At 28.1% G+C, this 19,513-nt stretch overlaps 1 protein-coding gene across 1 annotated transcript; it reads right to left on the bottom strand.

Annotated features, from left to right (window-relative positions):
- Positions 1-4,256: 4,256 nt before the first annotated feature.
- LOC145952209 (protein FAR1-RELATED SEQUENCE 5-like) lies at positions 4,257-6,374 on the bottom strand. The gene is given in 2 exon segments (XM_083064482.1): positions 4,257-5,271; positions 5,273-6,374. Coding segments are annotated over 2 exon segments (873 nt in total). The 5' UTR covers positions 5,932-6,374; the 3' UTR covers positions 4,257-5,057.
- Positions 6,375-19,513: the final 13,139 nt, after the last annotated feature.

The raw sequence follows: 19,513 nt of genomic DNA, 5'->3' as shown, positions 1-19,513 counted from the left end.
AAAGTAATAAAAAGAATACATAAAAGTATTAAAAAAAAATCTTACAATTGATTCTATCAACATTAATAAAATATTATAGTAAAGAACAAATTGATGAATTTTTTAATATGATGAAGACTATTTATATAATTTCAATATTTTTAGAAACTCTTTATAACAGAGGGTAATATTTTAAGTAAATTGATGGTTTATTAAAAATCGCTCTACCTTTGCCCCAGAATTACTTGGTCACGTGACAAGTGGAGCCAAATAACCCTCTTGTTTAGATTTCACCGATGCTCCTTTTTTATTCACTTCTAAAAGCATCCTACATGCATATAATGTTAAATATTCTTTTTATGAAAAATCATTTTCTTTGGCTTGAATTTTATGTCGTGTTGTGTATGAGTGTAGATAATTATGATCAGAATGGAATTCTCATCCCTTCCGTTTACTTTTGTGGGCTGAACCACTGCTCTGCCATTCCTATCAAGCATGAACCAATACTTATATTGGAGATTCAATTTAATCGATTATGACATTCTTTTTTTTTTTTCGTCTTCTGAAACGTAACTTCCGCTTACCAACCCCTTTATCACATTCATTTAATTCATTAAACATCAGTTCGAGATTTGTTATTTCACATTAATTAATCCGTAGTACTTTTTAGTTTTTACTGTCATCTCTGTTTTCACTCTTTCCTTGCAATTTTTAACCTTTTCTTACCTACGAAACACTCCACGAATCAATGTATGGAGAATACCTAGGGGTGATAAAGCGCACTACCTCGGCCCGTCTTGGTACGACCTATCAATGGTTCATTAAAAATGAGTTGGGTCGGGTGGATCTGCCTTTAAAGAGTGAATTGAAAATAGGTTGATGATATATACAATTTTTTTTTTTTTTAATAAGTACACCTTCTTTATTTTTTTTTAAATTATAAAATATTTGTAGTTTCTTTTTTAAAAAATTTCTAATTTTATACTTTTTTTTTCTTTTTTAATTTTTTCATGTATCATTTCGTCTTTCTTTAATTTATTACCTATTTTAATAGGTAATTTTAAGTTTTAACTTTCTCAATTTTTATATTATTTTTTTCTTCCTTAATTTCTTTCACTTTTTCATATATACTCAGACAGTAAAACTAGTACGATAATATTGTAGGTATGTGTGACTTTCTTAACAATTTTTACTTAATTAGACACATTTTTTCTTACCAAAATAAGTGTAATGAAGAAAAGATAAGGGAATGTATGTAAAAATTAAAAAAAAATGTATAAAAAAAATATTAAATTAAATATTATAGATGTAAAATTAAAAAATTCAAAATATTTTAAAATTTTAATTATTCTTTTTTTAAAAAGAGTTGTACTTATAAAATATTGATTCGTTTCACCTAAATGCAGGCTAACAGAAGAATTGCAGAATAATTGTCTCACAGATTGGCAGGCATAACGGGACAAGCTTCATGAATTGGAATGATAAGTCCGGATTGTCAAATTTTAACGGCCAACGGACTGGCCCACAGATCACGACTAATTTTGACCCTTATAAAAAAATATTAAAACACTTTAGAATGACGTTAATTTGAAGGAAGAATAGAAGAAAACATTATTTAGCGGAAAAATTGACGTTTGAATGTTTCGAAACAAAATTACTTCTACTTCTTAATGCATGTTTTGAGTAAACGAGAAAAAAAAAATGTAATTGTGTTGGATTAAGAATTATATATTAATTTTTTATTACAATTTAAAAAAATGATTATCAAATAATGATGACAAGAACCAAGAGGGCACGTGCAAGGACCAAGATCTCCTCCTCCACCCTGACAAGAAGCCCTTAATCCACCCTCGATCTGGCGCGAAAGTTTTGATTATAAAAATACAAAATTTTTACACGTAATCAGAAATAATAAACATATGAGCATAAATAACATTTATTACATATTCAGAAGATCTTAACTCTTTTTTCTTCTTTTTTTTTTTAATTTAAATTTTGTCTCTTGATTTGTCAGATTTTTTGGCTTGAAATTCAATAACATGAATTATTACATTTATTACACTTTTACTGTCACAAAACAAAACCACAAATTTTCAAATTTCAAATATGAGAAAAATAAACGATAACAAATTATACGTTAATTTCAGTGTCTTTTTTAAAAATTATACATTAAAATGAATTATAAAAAATTATACATTAAAATTTTTTATTTTTCATTTATTTTTTTATAGTGCCTAATAAATTAACTCATATTTTAATATAATATATATAAAAAATAAAATAAAACTGTATGTATATATTATAATGAAATAATTTTTTTTATCAAAATAACAAATCTAAAATCTAAATAAAAATAAAAATAAAGAACCAAAAATTGAATAATCATATCAGTAGAAAAAATAAAATAAAACTGTATGTATATATTATAATGAAATAATTTTTTTTATCAAAATAACAAATCTAAAATCTAAATAAAAATAAAAATAAAGAACCAAAAATTGAATAATCATATCAGTAGAAAAAATAAATTATGCATACCTAATTCAACTAAAAACTATTCATCTAAAATTACACCAATTGAGAGTAGGCATGGCAATGGGGTGGGGCGGGGGTGAGTTTTACGTTCCCCGCCCCCGTCCTCACAAATTTAAACCACCCCTGCCCCCGCCCCCGATACCTGCCGGGGATAAAATCTGGGTCCCCATCCTTGCTCCTGGCGGGGTTTGGGTTTCCCCGCCTCGCCCCCGCCCCTGCTCCTATTTTTTTTTCTTTTTTTTTTCTTTTTTTTCTTTTAAATAAATATGAACAATTTTAAAAAATAAAAGAAAAGTAAAATAATATAAATTTTTACATATAAATATTTCTAATTTTGGTTTATATATATAAAAATAATTTTTTAATTATATTATTAAACGGGGCGGGAGTGGAGGCGGGTATGGGGCCGAAGGCGGGGTGGTATTAACATCCCCGTCCCCGCCTCCGCCCCCGATTTTATCAATCGGGGAAAACCCGAACCCGATAAACACGGGTTTTTCCCGTCCAAATCGGGACGGGTACCCACGGGGGCGAGTTAGATTGCATGCCTAATTGAGAGGAATACATAGTAGTATTTGATTAAATACATACTTAGTTAAACAAAAAAATTTATCATTCCTAATTTCTCCAAACAGTTATATATGCAGAAAAATTAATTAAGCATCCAACAATGTTTATGTAGACTCATGAGCAAATAAATTATGCAGAAAACATTTATCTAATTAATATTATACAATAAGCATTTTGCAAAATTAATCTACAAATGAATTAAGCTAAAACATTGCTACTAATAACATTATAACAACAACAAGGGCAACACCAATGTTAATTGTTCAAGCAGTTCTTAAAAGTAAATTGTATGGTTGCATTGACTTTAATGGTATCAAAATATACCCAAGAAAAATACAACAGTAATTAATTATAATACTCGTATCAATGATATCAAAATACACCAAACATACAGTAACAACTAATTATAATATCACTGTCAACTAACTTGTTTTCATTGAATCTTAATCAAGGATTGGAGACATGTCATGTAATGATTGACTGTTTATATCATCAAGAGGTGCCTGCACAATAACAAAAATTAATTAACATGTTTATAAGTAAGCAAAAGAATTGCAAGATAAAAAAAATATAAAGACAAATGATATTACCATCAAAAATTCAGTAAAGCTAAATTGATTTTCTAATATGGAAGGGAGCTTAAAAGTTGGTGGTGTTGAACAAGATACCATGTTGGGTTGATGACTTCTCAATTTTTTATCCTAAAACCAATATGGAAAATTAAAACAAGTGAGAATTCATAAAGCAAAAATATATTAAGAATTAATATGTGCATCAATTTACACATCTGAGACTCTTTACTTGAAGTTTTTTTTTCCTATTGGATTGAAGCTCAACCCAACCTTTTAATCACTTATTTCTCTTTAAGTCATGTTTATGTTTGAATCCCTTTGGTAGCTTACCACCATCAGTCACAAATATGAGATTATCATTGTTGTGATTACCAATACTTTTGGCTTGTAAACGCAACTCCTGAATCTCCTTACACATGACACCTACATTGTTATCCACAATCTTGTGATATTCTTCAGATGTAGACACGTCAGCAGTCAATCTAACAAATTTAAATACAAGTTGCTTATATCTCCTTGTACTAGATAATATTGGATCTCCTTCAACTTCTTTCCCCCTCACATCATGCATAATGCCATTGCGGGCTTCTTTTGTCCATCTTTTTATAATATATTTCTCGGGAATAACCTTAACATCATTTGCTTCAAATACTTTCAATGCATGTGAACAAAGTATGCTAAATGTTTCAAACTTTCTACAACTACAAGTTATAAAGTTTGAAGCACGATCAAATGAGACTCTCTAAGACCCTTCGTTATTGACCCTAGTGATGACATATTGACATAAAGAGTGGGATTCATTTCTCTCCAATATACATGAAGCTAAGAAAAGTTTAAACTCATTTTGAAATAAGTCAAATACAATGTGAGTGTATACTTTTGCCATTTGTATGAGTATTGGTGACAACTCATATCTCAACATTGCAAGCTTATGCAAAGACTCATACTCATAAGTTAACTCATTATATCTCTTTTCTTCAACAACTCGTTCAAAGTGTTTGAAGAATTGGATAATATTCACATTTGGATTCATGCAAGACTTGAAATTAGAATTCAAACTTTCACTAAGTTAAGTACTTCGCATCCCAAGTGTGAATATTTCCTTCATGTAACATGATGCCCATTTTTCTTTTATGGCATAAACTGATTTAATCCAGTTATTATCATGAACATTATAGTCTGTTATCAATCGATTCCAAGCCATCTCAAACTCTTCTTTAGTGTCAAGGTCATACATGCATTTTTTGAAATCTCTTAAAAAATACCTTCCTCCTTTCATCAATTACCAAGGTGCTTAATTCCATTTTGTAACAAGTGCCAAGTACATAAACCATGATGAGTCTCGGGCATCACTTCAAAAAGTGCCTTAGCCATTGCTTGGTCTTGGTCAGTAAAGATAGTTTAAAGTTTTTGTTGATTGCGTGCTTCTAAGAATGTCTCAAACAACCATTTGAATGATTCAGTTGTTTCATCATACAATAATGTTGCACCAAAAATGATAGTACCTCTATAGTGGTTGAAACTAGAAAATAAAGCAAGTGGCCTATTTGCACGATTGGTACAATATGTAGTATCCAATGACACAACATCACCAAAATACCCATAATCCAATATTTGCATCAGCCTAAAATACATTTGTGATTTGTTCATCTATATCCATTTGGTATGCATGGAAAAAAGATGGGTTCTCCAACAATTGTCGTTGAAAATATTGTAAAAGGCATCGTATTTCACCATACACCATACTCCTTTGTCTTTTTGCTTTGAGATAATTTTTAAAATCTATGCGTGTGTATCCAATATTAGCTCTATGGCCCGCAAGTGTACTCATTAGTTGAAATGTTGACTTTTGCCTTAATCCAGAGTCATTAGCCAAATCAATCTCATAAGCTTGGACTTCAGTTATCTTTCTATGTGATGCAAGCATATGCGTTGTTTTTGGAAGTTGCAAAAGGTGATTATGTTCCTCTATAAATTCATGGATGATAAATTTTCCATTTTTCACCACAAGTGAAATTCTTACTTTACAATCAGTTATAGTCCCAGCTCTATGCTTTCTAACCAAAACATCCTTTTTGTCTATTGATCGTAGCCCTTCCTTACAACAAACAAATTTACATGAGGTAGCAATACCATCTTTTTTAAAATTCACATATCGTTTCCTAACTCCAAAACCAACACGTGCACCATAAGCAAGCCAAAATTGCCAAGTTGCCTCTAAATTAGCAAATTTCATATCCATTCTTGGTTTCCAATCAACATTTATAAATTCCATAATATATATACTTCCTATCAGAGGAATGAAAAATAAGAATAAAAAGTAAGAAAAATTATAACTTTGATTTTATATTTTTACATTCAAACACCTCAATTTCATTATCATATAACTATAAACTAAAGAGAGGTAAACAAAATAAATTTAGTATCTCGAATTTGTATAAAATGAGCTATGTTGAAAGCTCATGTTCTAACATGTCATATCACATATATCTGCTTATGCATGCGCATTAATTTCAGAACTTGAGCCAGATAAAGACAGAAACCAAGTTATTTACATATTATTCTTAGCTTAGTTACAACAAAAGTTCTCAAATCCAATAGTGATATACGTATATAATATATCATATCAGGTACTATTTTCTTATAGCAACGTGCGACTAGTTAGAGTAAAACAAAGCTCAAATTCTTAAATAAAGTCCTGGTGTTGAGATTTGTAGATAGAAAATATGATTTAGAGGAAATATTCTAAAAAAAATATTAAATAAAAATTTGAGATTAATTACCGAAATGCTACGTGTATAAAATGAACTCTTTTGGAGGATGTTTTGTAGCAACAGTCCCAAAGGGGATGTTGGATTTGCAGCAGCTACCAAAGGTGTTTTGAAGAAGAAGATGAAGCTTCTATTCTATATCAGATAAACTTTCTCATTAAGTTTCCAAAAAGCTTTTTAATACGTAAAATTAATATATGTTAAAATATTCATTATTTATTAGTTAAAATATTTTATTTATGCTCATATGATTGTTGTCTATGTATCGAAATCTTATATATTTTTATAATCAAATAACTTAAAATAATTAAAAGTTATGTAACTTTGGCCCCACAGAGAATCCGGATCCCTTAACCCTCGCTGTCCATTTTTCGACTTCTCCACTGTCGACAACAATGTCTAAACGAACCAAACGATATCTCTACACGATCTTACCAAATACTGGATCAACAGACATTTATATTCCTAATTAAATAAATATCTTTGAAAACTGTTCATTTTGTTTTCTAAACAGTTAATCCATGGTTGAATCAGTTGATTACTACGGTCTACGGTCACGTAAACAGAGCCCTAAAGACCCTCCGTCACGCACTTTTCGAAATGTACTTAGTAGCTGTGTTTGGAGCAGGTGAGAGTGAGAGTATCATGATTATACTACAGCTAATGAGAGAGAAAAAAAGCTTGGAATGGTACCTCTACTAGCCTCAAGAAGGTTTCAACAAATATTAGTTACTCTGTAACGAAAAAAAGGAAAATAATAACAATAACATTATTAGTTAAAATAATAGAAGGAGAGAACGAGTGATAGAAAGAGAAAGCACACAGTTTGTTACAATGGTGATGAATGAGATTTTTATGTTTATTCTTATTTTTCTCTATACTTTTTTCTTGTATTTCTTTTTATCAAAAATACGTAAGGAAATTAAGATGAGCCGTAATTTATTCTCTCAGAGTTGAAAATAATACTTTTATTAAAAAAAAAAGAGTAGAAAATAGAGCCGTGCGTACTTTGTCCATAATTATTGTGTCATTATGATATGCTAAATGAAAGCAAACAGGTGCGATAAATTCCCCGAAAATATAAACAACTTCCTGGAAGAACATACTACGAATTCATTGAATTGGATTTGATTGATCTTGCTGTAAAGTTGAGACGTGCGACTGCAAACTTGTCCAAACACATCAAGTATACATACCACTTACCAGACATCCACGACACAAACATTAATACACACAACCCTATCATTGTTACCACTTCATTTTAAATGTCACATTCGTTAGGGTTTCGGGTCTGACAAACATCAATTCCAACCCAATTCTTTTTAAATTAAATTCACAACAAAAATTAAACTATTTTCTTTTTAAAAGATTATGTCACTTCGAGTAGTACTTTAAATAAGATATCCAATTTTAATTTTAAATATAAAAATAAAATATAATTCAAATAGCAACACAAAGATTAATCATCTATTAAAATACTTCATATAAATATTATAATTAAAAAAAAAAAAACAACAGAAAAATATTGCATCAAATACAGCAGCTACAACCGCCGGCCAGCACAAGAGGTGCTGAACGTTGAAATCTATCATCGTACTTCCCTCGTCTCTTTGTTCACCAAATCTTTTTCTTGCCACCATTAGGTTTCACATTGTACAACTTTTGCTTTCGTTTTCATTCTTCAAGTCTTTTTCTTTTTTTTATACTAAAACTTTTTTTGGAATTTGTTTACAGGTTTGAGATTATATATAAAAAAAGAACCATTTTAATAACATTGTTGTAAAGGCTTTTTGACCAAAGTGGGGTCGTTGACCAACTTATTTATGTAAATGGGGCTCTTTTGAAAGTATTTACACCTTTGGGGCTGTTTACAACGTGTCGCTATGGCCCATAGCGACACCCATGCCACGTGGAATTTTTAAACTTCAGGGAAGCCATGAAAACCATATTAATAATGTCGCTATAACCCACAGCGACACAAAACGGCTTCAATGAAATCGCTATAGCCTACAGCGCCTCATTTTTAATATTAAAAAAATATAAAAAAAATAAGTAAATATTTTTTTTATAAAAAATACGAATTTGTGAAAGTGGCGCTATGACCTATAGCGACACAGTGTCGCTATAGGCCATAGCGCCACTTTTAATTATTTACTTAATTTATTTTTTTCACTTTTTAATTTATTTTATGAATTTTATATAAATATTATTTATATATTTATCTTTTCTGTATTTTTTTTATTAAAAGGAAAAAATAATTAAAAGGAAAAAAAATATTTAAAAGTAAAATGGAATAAAACAGAAATTTAAAAATAAAACTTAAAAAAAGTTAATAATATAAATAAGAATAAAAGAAAATAAAATAAATAATTTATTGAAATTAAATAAATTTTTATAATAACAGAAATATAAAATTAATATTTTAAATAAATTAATAATATAAAATTTGAAAAGAAAAAAAAGAGAAACTAAGTCGCTATGGCCTATAGCGAATTTTCGGCGCTATAAGTCATGACTACTCGTGAGGGCCTTTTGTGATAGAACATAAAACTTGCTGCGCACATCTTTTTCAATTCATTCAGTGGAAAAACAATTACATATTGCTTCCATTGCTTTAACTTTTTCTTTCTTTTGAAATACATATTGCTTTTCTAAGTACCTTTTTTTTTATATTTTAAAGTTGATCAATTAAATTTTATCCGGCCACTAAATTTAAGAAAAAGTTAATATTTAAAAAAAAACAAATTTACTGTGCGTTTTACATTCTTTTCCTCCTTCCACACCTAAAATAAATAAATTTAAAATAAAATAAGTTAATAATTTTATAAAAAAAACAAATTAATTAGTGGCACTATGGCCTATAGCGACACAGTGTCGCTATAAGCCATAGCGACACAGTGTCGCTATAAGCCATAGCGCCACTCACAAAAATAATTATATATATTTTTTAAAATTACGTTTTTAAAAAACTATTTTTTATTTTTATAAATATATAATAAATAAACTCAGTTGATTATTTTAAGCTTACATTTAAACTATTTTAGTTTTTTTTGTTTTTTTTCTTAAATGGTGTCGCTATGGGCTACACCATTTTTATTGGCCCACCAACTGTGTTGCCTCAGCCCATAGCGACACTGGTATGGCTCATTCGAGCCCACCGTACACCAAAAAAAAATGCCACGTGGCATTGGTATCGCTATGGCCCATAGCGACACCGTTGTAAACAGCCCCAAAGGCGTAAATACTTTCAAAAGAGCCGCATTTACGTAAATAAATTTCTAAAGGGCCCTACTTTGGTCAAAAAGCCTTGTTGTAAAAGAAATGTAAAAATGTTCATCTTTTATAACATCGGTAAGAACAAGATGAATTATATAACCAATATAAAATATCCAAAATAATCAATGTAAGTACTTGCACTAATAGAAAATCATGCTCATCTTTTACAAACTTGTTAGTATAATTATACTTTGTTAGCACTTAAAAAGTCAAAATAATTACTCTTGAATTTTAATATAATTTTTTTCATCCATATGTGATAATAAATGACTCGTAATAACCCTATATATATGTGTGTGTTTATGGTTGGTAAAAGAAAAAAATTCTTACATACTAAATCCAAATTAATCTAATCCTCAATATAATAATCAATTCCCATAATTTTATAGAAATAACGGTATGAATATATTAAAAAAACTAAAATTAGATAAAGTGAAAGAGAAGTTTTGTTCTCCTAAAATCTGAATCAAATGATAAAAGTTTATGAAAATTTATTTCTTTTATTTCCTTCCAACAAAAATTACGTTAGCTTTATTTTGTTTCATGCCATAACCCTTTTTGATCATCTTCCCGGAGAGAAATATCTTGTTTGGTGAAGTAGAAATCAATCTCTATCGTGTTTGACTCCCTTCTATTATTACTTATTAGGAAAGAAAATTAGTTGAAGTAATTCATGAATGATGATGATTTGTCGTAAGAGAGGGACGTTATTAGAGCATGAACTCGACGCTCACGCCAATTAATTACTTTTGTGTGTCTTTCTTTGCACGATGGTCTTCTTGTTTTGTCTTCCTCATCTTAAACCACATTTAACTCTGACGCGACACCTAAAGATATCTTTGACATTGCAAATTATCAAGTATGAGTTTCAATTACAGATTGTAAATTATTGTTGAAATCAATAATGGAGATTTTTATTTATTCAATTTATGCTTTAAAATTAAAATTGTTTAAGTACAATCCAACTTTATGCTAATCATGTCGATGATTGTTTGATGATACATTTTCTTCACTGGTTGATAATAATTTTTTGATTAGGACATTTCAAGTATGATTCAATTTGATATTACGAGTTTAAATGCATTTAGTACATGATTACGTCATTAGGTATATATGTATTCAAGCAACCTAAACTAAAATCTCTTATATAATTTACTTCTTCAAATTTCGCGCAAAATAAAAAAAAAATAGTAAAAATTGTTAGGAAATAAATTATTATAATTTCACAACCGTAAAAATTAAAATACAACTTTAAAGGTTTTTAACATTTACAATACAAACATAAGTCAAAATTAAGCATATTATAATATTGAAATCCAAGTTTCAACCATTCACAATAATGTGAATTAACAAATAACAATAATAAATTTAATTTTTGATTGACTTTGCATTAACTAGAGTTGTTTAAGGTGATTGACTTAAATATAGTGGTGATAGTGGCAAAATAAAAAGTGGGGTAGCTACCAAAACACTGCAATGGTCAAGTCTAAGATTACAAATTAAGGAGTGAATGCCGAGAGATTTAGATGTTCATCGCCCCAAAGGCAAATAAATTAAAATGTGAACCAATGTTAAATCGCCAACATTAATGTCAAGCTTAATATTGGCCGAATATCTAGTCCAGAACAACAATTGAGTTGAAAAAGTGAAATATATCTTAACCTAATTTAATTATGCAAAATCAAAATTGATTTGTTAGGTATAGGGATGACAACGGGGCGGGTCGGGTACGGGTTTTATGATACCCGTCCCCGTCCCCGCCACATAAATCCATCCCCGTACCTGTACCCGTACCCGCCGGGTATGTGGTTTTTATCCCCATCTCCGTCCCCGTCGGGTATCGGGTATACCCGTACCCGTAAAAAATTATTTTTTTTTTGCAAAAAAAAATATATAATATTTTAAAGTTATTTTTCTATTATATTATAATTATAATTAGATTATTTCTTTATCTCATATTTTAATCAAGAGATTTCTTAATAATTATATAATTAAAAATATTTCACATTATAATAAATAATTACATATAATAAAATGTTAAATTTTTTTAATATAATTAAATCGGGTACGGGTACGGGTACGGGTATGACACCATACCCATACCCGTACCCGGTTTAATTTATCGGGTTTTACCCACGGGTACGGGTTTATTTGCCATCCCTAGTTAGGTACTGTACCGTGGCAGTCTAATATAGGCCGACCCAACATGCTCTTCGCACTCTAGTGCTTGAGCATGGAGGGCTATGTACCGTGGTGGTCTGATATAGGCCGACCCAACATGCTCTTCGCACTTTAGTGCTTGAGCATGGAGGGCTATGTACCGTACTGGTCTGATATGAGCCGACCCAACACACATCAACGGGACGCTGACCCAATACGCCAGTCCACTATGTCTAAGCCGAGATAGCTTCAAACCAAGAGGAGGGGATCTTCCACAGGCCGACCCAACACATCGGTAAAATGCCGAGTACATCCATCAAGGCATGCTTGAAGCCAAATGAGCCCATTTCATATTGACACATCGGTAAAATGCCGAGTACATCCATCAAGGCATGCTTGAAGCCAAATGAGCCCATTTCATATTGACACGTCTAAGAATTGCACATAGGGGACCCATATATGGGGAACTAGTCGGCCTTACTCAAGTAATCAATAAGATCCCACGATCCGCTGGATAAGGAGAATAACAGTCTTAAACGCAGAGAATTGCGAGTTCATGAGGGGGCGCGATTCTAGGGAGTCGGATTAGTAACGCCACGCCACTATATATAGCAATGATTATGTCTGATAGGGTAGGTTACTCTCACCGAATGTTCTAGGTCAAGACTGCTGTCAAGTTCTTTTAGCTCGGTATCGCTAAGGATTCTTCGGCGGCGGTCTCCGATACCGGAAAAGGTACGAATTGTTTTTATTTTATATACTTTTAAATATTTTATTTTTTTATTAATATGAAACTTTAATTTTTTTAATATACTTTTCACGTTTAACATTATTAAATTTAATATATAAATAAATAATAAGTGATTTTTTTTAATAATCTAAGATAAATAATACTTAAGTTTTTCTCGATACTATATTCAAAACTGACTTATTGGATGAATGTTACTGCAATATAGAATTTTTTTTTTCTGATGAATATGTAAAATTTGCTGCAGATAATATAGTAACTTGATTTAATTTATCGAAATGAATCTTTATTGTGGATAAATGAATCCTTACCGCATCTCTTGTTTGCAGATGCCATGGGAACTGCAGAAACTGTTGGGCATTGGTTTTATTTTTTTTACTTTTCGTACACAAAAGGAAAACGCACACAAAGTAGTTAATTTTTCCTGGGCTCATAACAATATATACGTTTTTTTTTTTATTAGTACACATTTCTTTAAAGAAAAATAAATTCTTAAAATATCTTTAAATTTATTATTTTTTTAATTTTATACTTTCAATATTTAATTTAATACTTTTTTTTCACACATTTTTTTTCTCTTCCTTTGAGTTTTCACCTCATTTTTTTTTTGTCTTATTTACTTTTTATCTAGATAGTTTTAATTATTTGATTTTTATCTTTTTTTTTTTGTTTTTTCATTGTTATCCTCTTCTTCCTTTCTTTTAACTTTTACATGAGACTTTTTTGATAATGTCAAACGTGGCAAGCCCCTCTTTCAGTTTTCTTAATATTAGTGTTTTGAAAGAAAAAAAAACTTTACCAAAATAATAATTTCAATGTTTCAAAAATTACTTTTTGAGAATAATGAAATTAGTACTCTAAAAAGTATTTTCTAAATTTTATTTTTTTACATACTTTCAGAAAATATTTTTAAAATATTAAATTTATTATTTCAAAAAGAATTTTTTAGAATTATGTAAAATAACATACTTCTAAAAAATACTTATTGGAACACTAATTTTATTATTTCGATAAGTATTTTTCTGAATAAAAATTAATGTTTCTAAAAGTACTTTTCAAAACACTAAATTTAATGTTAAGATTTCTAAAACTGTAAAAGAAAAGAAAGTGTTCATAGAAAAAACAAACACCTACCTCGAAACTTTTGATATCTTGACAAAGTTGTACGTGCTTACAATGCCATTACACACCAATTTTACTGTGCATGTACGTGTGAAAATTGAAAAATAAGAAGTAAAAAGAGAGTAAGATGAAAGTTAAAAAACTTAAAGAACCTATAAAATAAGTAAAAAATAAAGGAAAGACAAGAAATACATGTGAAAACTAAAAAAAAGAAAGCGACGTGTAAAAAAAAATATTAAATTGAAGATATATTTTTTTAAAAGTAAAAGAAGTGTACTCGAAATAAAAAGGAGGTGTATATATGATGAACTTTTTTCCTGCCGTGTAACTAATGGTATTAAGTGCGTGTTTGTATAATTAGTAGCGAACATTCCAAAGCAATAAAAAGGAGAAATATAAATCTTGATAGATTAAAATAAACGTACATTTACCTTCATCAAATAGAAAACAAACACACTGTAAAGGATCAGCTGCTTCAATTTCATTGGGCCTCGCAATCATTGGCAGCCCAGTTAAGCTACCACGCAATGCAACAAATAATGTGGAAGTGCGTGACCTTAAAAAAGAAAAATCATCGTTATAGCTGCATTTTTTGTTCTTTGCATACCAATTTGGTGACCAACGGCTAAAATAAAAAATGTATTGTTCTTTAAATCATATTAGTTACATTCTGTAAAAAAAACACATTTATTTCTTTATTTTAGTGTTTAAATAAAGCTCGTGGACATTCACTCTGCATATAAAACACGTAATATTGTTTTTCAATAGCTTGGGTCTAAGTATAAGGAGATATAAATTTTTAATCAGTCTATTACTTAAAAAGTTAAAATAGTACATTCATACGAGATTGCATGTTTTAGTTAAGATTGAATCTCAATATGTAGTTAAGCTTGTTGAGAAGCACAATGCAACAACACAACCACAATTGTTGAACAACTTTGTGAAGAGATCCTCTCCTGCACCAGAAACTCCTTCTCTGGCAAAAAGAAAAAACAGAACAAATCCTGAAAAAATAAGAATAAAGTAGAGACCCATATTGGTCAATCTTATTATTTTAAATTTTATTGAAAATATCATAAAAATGATTTTGTAACCTGATCCAACATAATCCTCTTCATAAAGAGGTCAAACAATAGTGTAACTAATAAGCTTGCAAATTTAGCACGCTTACAAATATATATAAGAGGAGGGATCTTTTTATTCTATGAGTAAATTTATTTAAACTTATTCCGTTCAATAACTCATATTTTATATTAAATTTCAACGATCTAACAGTTGAATTTAAAGTTCTTAATTCATAAATTAAATCTGCAAATTTTTAGAAAATTTAAAAATTATTTGATACTTCGTTTTATTAATTCAAAACAATGTACAAAATAATTTTATAATTATCCATCAATTTGAATTAATGAAATAAAGTATCAAATGATTTTCAAATTTTGTAAAAATTTATAAATTTAATCTATGCATTAAAAACTTTAAATTTAACGGTTGTATCGTTTAAATTTGATGCAGAACATGAGAGAGAGAGAGAGAGAGAGAAATAAAAATATATTTATTCCAAGAGTAAACTTTGATAAACTTAATTTACTCATAACTAATAACTTATGTTTTATATCAAATTTGAACGATTTAATTGTTAAATTAAAAAATCTTAATATATTAATTATGACTATAAATTTTTAAACATTTTGAAAATCATATGATATTTTAATATATAGATTCAAATCAACATATAAAATATCTTTATAATTATCTGTCAATTTAAATTGAAAAATGAAGTATCATATAATTAATAAATTTTTTAAAAACTTGTAGATTTGATTTATCCATTGCAAATTTTTTAATTAAATAGTTGAATTATTAAAATTTGATATAGAAAATGAATTATTGATTAAAATAACACTACTAGAAAATTGCAAAATAGCGACCGAAATTTATCAGTCGCTATTTAGCGACTAAAATAAGTCGTCGCTAGAAAATCGGTCGCTTCGCTAAATAAGAAATTTTGATTTTTTAGCAACGAAATTAAATTCGGTCGCTATTTCGGTCGCTAAATTATAAATATTGATTTTTTTTAGCGACGAAAATACATTTAATCTCTATTTCGGTTGCTAAATTATAAATTTTGATTTTTTAGCGACGGGATTTAGTTCGGTCGCTAAATATTAGTTAAAATTAGCAACAGAATTGAATTCGGTCGTTATTTCGGTCGTTAAATTATAAATTTTGATTTTTTTAGCAACAAAATTTAATTTGGTCGCTAAATAGTAGTTAAAATTAGCGACGAAATTGAATTCGGTCGCTAAATAGTAGTTAAATTTAGCGACAAATTGAATTCGGTCGCTAAGTATTAGTTAAAATTAGCGACGAAATTGAATTTGGTTGCTATTTCGGTCTCTAAATTAGAAATTTTTTATTTTTTTAGTGACGAAATTGAATTCGGTCGCTAAATATTAGTTAAAATTAGCGACGAAATTGAATTTGGTCGCTAAATAGTGGTTAAATTTAGCGACAGAATTGAATTCGGTCGCTAAATCAGAAATTTTGATTTTTTAGCGACGGAATTAAACTCGGTCGCTAAATATTAGTTAAAATTAGCAACGAAATTCTATTCGGTCTCTAAATCAGAAATTTTGATTTTTTTAGCGACAAAATTAAATTCAATAGCTAAATATTAGTTAAAATTAGCAACGAAATTCTATTCGGTCGCTAAATATTAGTTAAAATTAGCAACAAAATTCTATTCGGTCGCTAAATATTAGTTAAAATTAGCGGTGAAATTCTATTCGGTCACTAAGTAAAACTTAAAAATAATTATAAATTGCTTAAAAGTGATGATAATATTTTTGTTGAGTACCAATCTCATTTTCTTTTTTTTGTAAGAGCAAGACATTAATTTATATTAAAAAAATATTTATATGCACTCCTACATAATTAATATCAATAGTTATTTATGTGAAAAAATATTTAGAGGTTTTTTTTTTACGATTGAATTTTTAGGCAGTTTTTTAATTAGAGTATATGAATTTTAAAATTTCTTATTTATTTTGATCCATATTTATAATATATATTTCTAACTTATGATAACTTTATTTTTAAATGAATTTTTATATTTAAATTTTAAATTAGTATTTTATTAATGATTAATAATTAGAAAATAAAACAAGGATAAATACATTTTTTGAATTTTATATCTTAGATTTAAGATGAATAAATATATTAAATTAATTAATAATTTATTTAAAATGTTAAAATTTAATTTATAAAAATAATATTTTAAAAGAGAAGGGTTATAATAACATCGGTGTAACTTTACTAAGTATTACATCGCTCAATAACTTTTTATTAAATGTGAAATTTTATAAATTCAACCGTTAGATTGAAAATTTTTTACTCTTAGATCATATATACAGAATCTTACATGAATTCAAGATGATTTGATACTTCATTCTTGTAAAACAAAATTGACGTAATATATACATTTCAAATAAAATATGAGCACTTTGATTACTTTTAAGTTATTGTTTAATTTTAACAAAAATTGATATAAACATATAAAATGATATGAACTTTCAATCTATTGGTTAGATTTACAAAATTCACATTTAATATAAATTTATTGAGCGGTGTAATACTTAGTTAAAGTTATACCAGTGTTATTATAACCCTTCTCGTTTTAAAATATATAAATTATTATTTAAACTTTTAAATTTATAATAAACAATTTAAATTGTATCATAAAATTAATTTTAAATATAAATAAGTAGATTGTTAATTATAAAAGTAAGTATATATATAAATAAAGATTAATTAAATATAATATAATTATTATTATTAGTAATATAATTATTATATATTTATAATGGTCCGGATATACCAAAATGATAAGGATCCAAAAATAATATAAGTATGAGATTGGATAGTTGAGGATGACTTAAATGAATTAATTTGTACTACTTATACTAACAACATACATTTGTTTTTCGGTAGCTTATCTCATAAGAACTTCACAATTAAGCGTGCTTGACTTAGAGTAATATATGGATGGGTGACCTTCTGGGAAGTTTCCAAAAATTGTGTAATTAAGGACAAAACATGCTAAAAACTTAAGTATTGTAAAATAAAATCCTTAAGAGGCCAAATATGAGTGGTTCATAGCGACCAAATTTGCGACGTCTATAAAATTTAATAAAATAAAAAATAAATATTTAGCGACCGATTTAGCAACCGATTTATTCAGTCACTAATTTGGTCCTATACACTTCAGCGACCAAAATAATTTCAACCATTTAGCGACCGAAAATTTTTTAGTCGCTAAATAGCTTAGCGACCAGGGTTTTAGCGACTTATTAAATTCGGTCGCTAAGGTAAATAGCGACCTATTTTTGCAATTTAGATCGATTTTGGTGGTCGCTAAATTGCATATTTTTTATAGTGAGTCTAACTAAGACTTACCACACACACACAAATTCATCTTATATAGAGTGAAGCAGACACCTCAAATTCAAAAGTCACAAAATTGTTTTTATAATAACTAGTTAGGGCGAGATATTTTGTGTTTCTATATTTTATTTAATAAAAATGTTTAAAAATTATTAATATTTGGTAAATCAATTAGTGTTACATTTGGTCTACAAACCTAAAGGTCTTGAATTCGAGTCTTATCTGTATAAGAATGATTAATTTTTAATATTATTTTTTATTATTTAAAAATTCAGGGATAAAATTATCTTTAAAATGTATATACCAAATGGGACAATCGCCATTATTATATGTTATAGAATAGATTTTTTTTATAATAAATGACATCACAAGTATTATATTCACCATCACCTCTATCACCATTATTGTTGTACTACCATTGTTATTATTGTCGTCATCACTATTATCATTAGTGTCAAGATAGTGGTAAACTGGTAATGGTAACTAGTGATAATAGCAATGACAACGATGTGATAGTGGTGGTAATAATAATAATGGTTGTTGTACTGATGATTATGAAAAAGATAACTATATGAGTGACAATAAGTAGTAATTTTTGTTTATTACATTTTAATTTGAGTTGTTTATTTTAATCTAAATTTTGTTATTATATGTTCTCATTTATCATTATAAGAGATTTCTCATTTAAAACATCTCCTTAAACTAAAATTTTTCTTGTAATACTAATTAATGTAATTATTAATGTAATATATAAGTATTAAGATAATATTTAATAAACTAGTAATTTTTATAAATATTCAAACGAACAAATATTTTCTTATAAAATATTAATTATTGTATTTATTAAATATCATGCATTTAATGATGTAATATATTTATTAAATTTAATAAATGGAATATAATATGTGTAAATTGAAATATCATGCAAATTTAATATTTTTAATTGTTATTCTAATAAATAACTTTAAATTTTACAAAAATAAATATGAAATGACCAAACGACAAGTTAATAAATTAAAATATTTACAAGAGGAAATAACTTCGTGGTACTCCTAGGAGGAGTTCTTGGAACTGACAGTTGTTGGGAGAGCAAATGGCTCATGTAATCATAGAATAACAAGAGTCACGACATATCCAATACCATTTAAATATTATATTGGGTAGAGGGTACCCAACAAACAATTAAGAACAACAACAATGGTAATGAAATGAATCGCAAAAACAATGGACAAGTGAAGGTAGAAAGCAAAACTCTAGAGCTAAAAATAAAGGTATGAATAAGTACATGGGTGAACATGAACATGTAATACTTCACTCTTTTAAGGAATACATGT

The sequence above is a fragment of the Cajanus cajan genome, chromosome 9 (assembly GCF_000230855.2).
Source record: "Cajanus cajan strain Asha chromosome 9, NIPB_CcT2T_4, whole genome shotgun sequence".
Classification (NCBI taxonomy): Eukaryota; Viridiplantae; Streptophyta; class Magnoliopsida; order Fabales; family Fabaceae; genus Cajanus; species Cajanus cajan.
The sequence above is the reverse complement of the archived record's forward strand: the minus strand, read 5'-3'. Positions and strand labels throughout refer to the sequence as shown.